Source organism: Glycine soja, chromosome 9 (genome assembly GCF_004193775.1).
Source record: "Glycine soja cultivar W05 chromosome 9, ASM419377v2, whole genome shotgun sequence".
In the NCBI taxonomy this organism is placed as follows: domain Eukaryota; kingdom Viridiplantae; phylum Streptophyta; class Magnoliopsida; order Fabales; family Fabaceae; genus Glycine; species Glycine soja.
This window is the reverse complement of record NC_041010.1, coordinates 39,451,585-39,459,623: the sequence shown is the minus strand read 5'-3', so window position 1 is coordinate 39,459,623 and position 8,039 is coordinate 39,451,585. Positions and strand designations below refer to the sequence as shown.

The 8,039-nt window shown below is 32.1% G+C and overlaps 1 protein-coding gene across 1 annotated transcript; it reads left to right on the top strand.

The window, feature by feature from the left end:
* The first annotated feature begins 432 nt into the window (after positions 1 to 432).
* LOC114368829 (translation initiation factor eIF-2B subunit beta-like) lies at positions 433 to 6,940 on the top strand. Its single transcript, XM_028326092.1, has 11 exons — positions 433 to 568; positions 699 to 767; positions 937 to 1,091; positions 1,725 to 2,012; positions 2,435 to 2,564; positions 3,757 to 3,864; positions 3,962 to 4,064; positions 4,170 to 4,295; positions 5,738 to 5,925; positions 6,046 to 6,173; positions 6,644 to 6,940. Exons 2-10 carry the CDS (start codon positions 715 to 717, stop codon positions 6,140 to 6,142), a joined length of 1,248 nt encoding a protein of 415 aa, XP_028181893.1. The 5' UTR covers positions 433 to 568; positions 699 to 714; the 3' UTR covers positions 6,143 to 6,173; positions 6,644 to 6,940.
* The last annotated feature ends 1,099 nt before the right edge of the window (positions 6,941 to 8,039 follow it).

The window sequence follows — 8,039 nt, the reverse complement described above, 5'->3', positions numbered from 1 at the left end:
AATTGAATATGTTAAAGATTTTTTTTTAAAAAAATATTTTTAAAGTCTCTTGAAATCTTAATTCAATACTTCCTTAATTATTTATTTAGGTGATCCTTTAGCTTTATTTATTATTTATTAAAAATTGCTTCCTAAAATAAAATTCAGATACTACGTTAGAAATTCAGAAGAGAAAAAAAAAGACAAAATTTGTGGGCTGGTGGGTATCCGGATCCGAATATGGGCAATCGGATTCCACGAAAGTGAACTGATAAAAGCCTGACACGCTACCGGATTCAGTGCATTTAAGCATTCACGCAGTCATGAACTAGAGCCGTTAGATCAAGATCAGCGGATGAAATTTCGGATGCATATTTTAAGTCTGGATTACGAGGCAAAAAATGATTCGTCAATCTTCATCCAACGGTTAATATTATCTCACTGCGTGAATTCGATAAATTCCCGACCGCAGAAAATATGGGTTTTGGGGACACATTTGCGAATTAATATAGTACCCCTTTCTCTTTCATTCTCAAAAATTTTCTCGCAGACACTCTTATTCGAGCTCCAATTAAAAACCCTTGACACTGTAATACTACTTTAGCTTACTCTTTTATTTGTATTTTCATTCAGTAAAATCCTATTCTGTTTTTTTTTTTTTAATTATTATTATTGTTGTTCTTATTGAAAAAAAAAATTATTGTTGTTATTATTTTCAGGTTGCGTTTGGCTAAAATGCCGGATGTTCAGACCCTTGTTAACGATTTTCTGAATCAGCTTAAGAAACGGTAATTATTTCCTCCTTTGATGCTGTTTGAGTTCAATGAATGGCGTATTTCGAGGTTTAGGATTTTATTTTTGTTATTTTTCTCTTTACGCGCGTGTGCGTGTGTGTTTGATTTATTATTTGTTTATATTTGTGATTTCTTATTTATTTGTTTTGCTGAGTGATGCTAGTAAAATTGAAGGTTCTCAGGCCACAGCGAAGCTCACAGCAGAGTTGCTCCGGTCTGTGATTTCACAGCAGCGAGTGCCACACACAAACCAAGCCACAGCTCTGATTAATGCAGTGAGGGCTGTGGGGGAGCAGCTTATTGCTGCTAATCCTGTTGGTATGTTAAGATTAATGTTTTTTTTATAAATTTTTTTATAATTTGTTTATGACTATAAATATGCATGTTAGAGATCCATCATTGACTAATGATATGGTCAAAATAGAATAGATATTAGATAAGTGAGGGGGCAAATCTTAATCTATAAGCTAGCTTTTGGGAGTTGAATTAGGCTCAAATCAGAATTCTAAGAAGGTATTAGAACCTATTTTAGTTGTTGTTAGGCCTATATGGCCATTATTGGACCTTTTGTGGTTGTTCAGTCTTGCAAACTTCACGCTTGAGTGTCTAGTCCCCCAGTGTGAGGGGAGATCCCCCATTGACTAGTTATATGGCAAAAGTAGTGTATATAAGTGGGTGGTAAATCTCACTCCATGAACTAGCTTTTGGGGTTGAGTTAGGTCCAAATTCTAATTCTCAGAATGCATTTTGTATTTATTGTGTTCAATGATTTATAACAGTTGAAGTATGTATTTTTGGGTTTATTTGCAGACTGATTTCCTAGATTAGTAGTTCTTTTGTTGAAGGATGTTCTAGAGTCACACGCACAAGTTTATTATGATTTGGGAATTATGGAGATTTATTTATTGTTTGCCTATCATGATTCATGACATGTAATGTATGTGGTTGCAGAGCTAGCTGTCGGAAATATCGTGAGGCGTGTTTTGCACATTATAAGGGAAGAGGATCTTTCCCTTGCAACAGCTGCTATGGATGGTTTGGGGGTATCAGCTGCAAGTGATGATGAAGATGATGCAGAGCGAGATGAAAATCCTGTTTTATCTGCTGCTGCTGTTGCAGCTGCTGCTAGAAGCACATTGCGTCCACCGTCATTGCAAACTCTTCTAGAGGATACATCTGATTCAGCTGCCCCTCCCCACACATCTTCCTCAGGGGGTGAATCTGATGGGAGAAGTAGATGTGAGGATTGTGCTAGGCTATTGAGAATTTTAGAACTTTTATAATATTTTCCATGATATATTATTTTTGCTTAATAGAAAAAGGCCTTCGCATTTCTGGATACTCAGAAATTCATGCCAAAATGCCATACAGAAGTCATTTTTTATTTCATTCTTTTACATGCAAAGTTCATGTAAGACACCTGATTTCATTTAGTTTTGATAAACTTTTGTTGTGCTACAAGTATTATTTTTTTCACATTTTTTAAAGATATTTTAATGCTTCATTGACATTACAGGATGTTTATTTGTTGATCCCTGTGAATAGTTAATAATGTTGTTTCCTTCTTAGGTGGCATTTGATGAAATATTTGTTCTTGCTGTTGTTTTGCTGTTCAATTGCATGTATTTTTGTGTTATGAGTTTTGTTTTCCTTTGTTACAGCTGTGGAAAAAGGTTCAAGAGGGAGGAAATTGAAGCATGATGTCATCGAAGCAGTCAATGAACTTATTCAAGACATATCTACTTGCTATGAACAAATAGCCGAGCAGGCAGTGGAGCACATTCATCACAAGTTCGTTTCCCATGAAACTACTATAAAGATAAATTGTTTATCTCTAGCTACTTGAAAGTGCTTGTTTTAAAACACTTATACATGCTTTTCAAAAGCCAGATTGTTCTGTGACTTTGAAAAGCTTGCATGGAAATTTTTACATATTTATAGATTATTTATTTTGAGCCTAAAATGTGTCAGAAATCATTCTATTTTATTTGGCATCGATACTAAGATTTATTCTGGTCATAAATGGGTATTTTACAAAGGGTTCCAACACCCAGGAATTATCCTCTTAATGGCTTATTGAAACTTGAAAGCTTTTGCTTCCTGAGTTGAGTATTCTTTACCAGGTCTTAATAGTGAACAGTACATTATAAACTGTTATTGTTATTTATAGCAATTGTATAAGAGGCAATGCATATGTTAAGTGCCCAATACATTCTTTTTTAGCACTTTTTATTATTTTGTTAATGGAAGAAGATTGGACTGAAATGGCAAAGTATAACAGAATTGGAAGATTCCAACTAGATTTTTTATGTAGCTACTTATATGGTTGAGTTTATCAAGCCACACTTTTGTTAAAGCTTCGCTTGGAGGCTGTCTTGTCTTACCCTCATTGTTTTTTAGCTTCCTGTGGAGTATGGATTACCTTAATGTACAGTATGATAGCATTACTGGTCTCAGATGCAAAACAGATAATAGTACCTTATTTTATGAATATATAGTAATTGTATTTGGGGTAGCTACAATTGGCTGACATTATTAGTCAAAGAACAATTTTGAAATACATAACATTACCTTAGAATATCATGTGTCTATTTGATAAATGCCATTTAATTTACAACATCAAACAATGGAGTATGGAGTCTACAATATTTATCTTTTTGAAAGTAACTCTGATGTGGCTTGTTTTCTTGTATATTGGGAAAGTAAGTTATTTTTCATGTTGATGTTTCTCAAATTTAAGGTTGTTTTGTGTTGCAGAAGATTGCCTAATCTACATGACTAAATTTAAGGTTCCATATATTTTCCTTATATTTTTTCTTGTATCCCTAGTATATTAATAACCAAGGAGAATGCTCTTCTGTTGATTTTTGTGATCAAGTATTATGATGATTTTTTCCCTTTTTCTTTAGTTTCTTTTTTAGATAGAAGAAAATGTTTTATTCTTTTTCTTATTATCTAACACTTCTGTTTGCACGATTTTCAGCGAGGTAATATTAACGTTAGGCAGCTCAAAAACAGTGTTGGAATTTCTTTATGCTGCTAAGGAAAAACAGAGATCATTTAAGGTCTTTGTTGCTGAAGGTGCCCCTAGGTTGGTTGTAGTGGCTATGTAACATTTGCATTTATTTGCAATGAACTTGTTTATATTCTTCATAAGACAATTTAATATTTACTGGGTGTGCAATCAGATATCAGGGGCATCTCCTTGCAAAGGAATTAGCCGCTAGAGGCTTACAGACCACAGTAATTACTGATTCGGCTGTTTTTGCAATGATTTCTCGAGTGAACATGGTATGTGAAAATCGTGGCATAATTTTCAGAATCAAGACTCATGCTATATTTAAGTTGATTTTTTTTATGCTGTATTTAAGTTGACTTAAACTTACCATTATATAGGTTATAGTTGGAGCTCATGCTGTCATGGCTAATGGTGGAGTTATTGCACCAGTGGGGTTAAATATGGTTGCACTTGCAGCTCAAAGGCATGCCGTTCCATTTGTTGTACTTGCTGGGAGTCACAAGGTGAGTTGTTAACATGTAATATCTTTGTGCCTCACATGCCATGTTCTAGGAAACAAGAATGCTTTTATGACTTTTGGTGTCTCCCCATAACTTCCTTCCTTTTGTTAAAATCTGGAAATAGGATGATAGTTTATTGCCAAATTCATGGGAGACAAATTATGAACTGTTTTTTGTGCATTTGGAGTTGAGAATTAGTTGTTAATTGATTTGGATAATACATTACAGTTTGTATATTTTTAAATTGAAATATCAAAATCAAAATAATACATAATTAATGTGGTGTTTTTAATTTGTTTTACTGAATTTTCAAAATGTATCACCAAACAATATTTGATAGTTCAAACCTAATATTAGACAAAAGTATTAACTTTTGCCCCTTTTCTTCTTCCTTTCTCTTCTTTAACTAGAAATGGAGGGATAATATAGAATAGTTAACCAACTATGAATGGTCAACCCAAAAGGTTTCATTACATGTTAGTCCTTCTTTAGGGTATTTAGAGAATTTATTATGGCATTAAAAGGCCAATGAGGAAGAAGAGACAAATGGTTTGAATGACTTTTGAATGTATATAACATACAAAATCTTTGAAATATAGATCTAAATTAAAAGTGTGTAAAATTTTTAGCCATTAGTTTAAAATAATGGTACTAAATTTTTTATTATCATGATGAGGTGATAGTGAAGCGTAGAATTCTTAATATATATCCATATAGACGCTAATTATTCCATTTCTACTAGTTTTAGAGAAACCTGATTTCATTTTGTGTTTTAAGAGTTGGTATTATCAGAGTTTGAACTCTGAGTGTCAATATATTTTTGAAAGCTGCTTAATTGTACTCTTGTCGTCTGCACAGTTATCTATTTCTAATGAATGTAATGTATGTTTAAAGTCTAGATATCTCAAACTGTTTAAATTGGTTACTCTTGACGTAATGATGGAATTTGTAGAGATTTGAAATTCTGAATTTAACAACATTTTGTGATGATAATGAAATAGCTGCTTCTTAGGTATTGACTTAATTAAGATGTGTCCAGACTCCAGATTGTGATAATATTACTAATTACTAATAATACAAAATACCTCCAGGCTTTCCATTAATTGCTTTTAAGGAAACTTTGATGCCATTTAGAATTAATTTGTGATCTCCTTCATCATCTCTTTCACCAACATTTTGGCTTTAGTTACTGGCCTGTTGGGTGTGATGGGGAAATTTCAAGTTTCGTTACTGGAGCATTAGCAATTTAGCATTAGTTAATATGCAGGGGGGTTTGATTGTATTAACAAATCGTGTTTGACTTATTTGGCTTAGGCCTTTCTTTGTAATTTCCTTAGTCTGTTCTGGGCACTTCTTGTGCTTTAGTACAGACTGTTAATAAATTTTGCTTACGAAAAAAACCAACTGTTCGGCTTTTGTTGAAATTTGCTATATTTTGTTGACAGTTGTGCCCTCTGTATCCACACAATCCTGAAGTCCTACTGAATGAGCTGAGATCCCCATCCGAGCTACTTGACTTTGGGGAATTCTCAGATTGCATGGATTCTGCAAGTGGTGCCGGTTCTCTTCATGTCGTTAATCCAACATTTGATTACGTGCCACCAAAACTTGTTAGTCTCTTCATTACTGACACGTAAGTTGAACTGAAATTGATTGGAAAAACTTGCTTTCCTTTATGATTGACTATGGAAAATGTGTTTACTAATTGGATTCTTTTTCTGCACTCGTTTGTTTGGAAATTACTTCTTCTTAGAGGAGGGCATAACCCATCGTATATGTACCGGCTCATAGCTGATTACTACTCAGCTGATGATTTGGTGGTGAAACGAAGACCCACTACAGGGAGTTGAGTTCAGATACCCCAAATTTTGTCCTATAAATGTAAGGAAGCAATTAACTATTTTTATACTTCTGTTTTCATTTTGTCTATGTTATATTGGTTGAGAGGACTGGTGAGACAACCATGTTAATTTCTGAAACAAATAGTTATGCGAAGAAGTTGGTGTTTGTGCACAGTCAATATTGTGATAGACTAGTAAAATCTGATCCGATCTGAGCTTATTGAGATGGGACTCTTTAATTTATTCATATATTATATAATAGAATATTAATTATTAATAATTAATAATAAAAACATTTCTTGCTCTCTTTAATTTAATTTTATTTAAACGTTTTATTTAAATTTAAAAATACCCATCTAAAGAACAGGAAACTTACAAGTTATTATTATTATTATTATTTATTATTATTATTATTTTTTAAAGCATCTAAGGCTTTGTAGCAATTCTTGCAATGGTTTTTCTGTTTTAAAGGAACATCTATATAATGACATTTCGGTGGTCCATTTTCAGGTTGTTGGTGTTCTCTGATGAACCATGAGCTAGAGATATTTGTGTAGTAGAAAATGAACCTTATTAAAAATGGTAGGAATTGAGGTGGAGAAATTGTAATCGTGGAAATGATATGGGAAAATACAAAGTGAAACAAGGAAAATTACATTTTTGTGGTTCTGACTTCTTGGACATAACATTGTCGTTTTAGTTTTGGGCCCAATCTTGGGCATTCAAGAATATCAACTGTCCCCATTTTTTAATTGTACATCTTTGTTTCCACATAAAGAAATGCTAATACTATTTTTCGTCTTTATATATACAAAATTCTAGTGTAGCTATCTGAATGTTACTTGAAAATGTGGTTGCGATAGTAACATGTTTTTTATTTGAACAAATGAAAATCGTAGACTTTTAAGCACATAAGGTCTAAGAGGATGGTTTTTGTCATGAAATGTGCCAGTAGTCTATTTTTGTAAAACATTTAATTTTTCATTTTTTAAATTAGAATAATCTCTTGAACTCTCCTTTCTTACATAATACCCAGTCACTTGTCTTGGTAATTTTAAGAGGGTTTTTATTTTTTATATTAAATTAAGTTAATATTTCTTTTCTTTTGATTAATTGTTCCTTAAAGAATGTGTAGTTTCTTTAATTAATACTAGTTTGTTTTTTGTAAAGTTTATGCTCTTGTGACTATTGAATAATAATTTATTAAATATGTTTATATTAAAGAGGTCTAGATAAATTTAACGAATAGATCAAATGAGGTAATCACATTTTACCTAAACAAATTACAAGTGATTCAACTTTGGAATAAAATTAGTGGCTGACCTCAACTTTGAGGGAGTATTTATAGCCAACTCCACATTTCTTATAAGAGTGAGAGTAAACTATAAGAATAAATAATTTAGGCTTGTGAAAAAACTTTACATTGTTATTTTAATTATAAAAATGAATGTTAGTTAAATTTTACAATGATTTTTAATTAGTTAATCATGTAAAACTTTTTACATTCACAATATATAACCTTTAAATTGAAACTATAAAATTGAAATTACTTTTTAATTAAGGGTATTTTAAAAAGTATAAATAAAACAGTTAAACAAATAAAAATAAACAATGGTTGGAGTACACCAATACATATGTACATAAGTCTAAGAATAGACCCTTACACATTCTACACCACATATGCAAATATTTTAATAGGTAATCTTCCAAAAGTTTATGTAAATAGATTATCTAGCCCTTCTCTCTCTAAAAAAAAAATCCCTTCTTCCACTCATCAGATTGTGTACTATACTCGCTTGAAATCTTTTGCACCCTATTAGCCACCATAAGCAATAAGGACTGATGATAAATACTCCGACTTGGATTAAAAACATTTTCATATTTATTGATTGGAAAAAAAATCCTT

Bases quoted from the DNA above. Each gene is read 5' to 3' on its own strand.
- LOC114368829 (XM_028326092.1), top strand. From the start codon at position 715: ATGCCGGATGTTCAGACCCTTGTTAACGATTTTCTGAATCAGCTTAAG. The intron at 1,092-1,724 runs GTATGTTAAGAT...ATGTGGTTGCAG, and splicing joins TATTGCTGCTAATCCTGTTG to AGCTAGCTGTCGGAAATATC. The intron at 5,926-6,045 runs GTAAGTTGAACT...ACTTCTTCTTAG, and splicing joins AGTCTCTTCATTACTGACAC to AGGAGGGCATAACCCATCGT.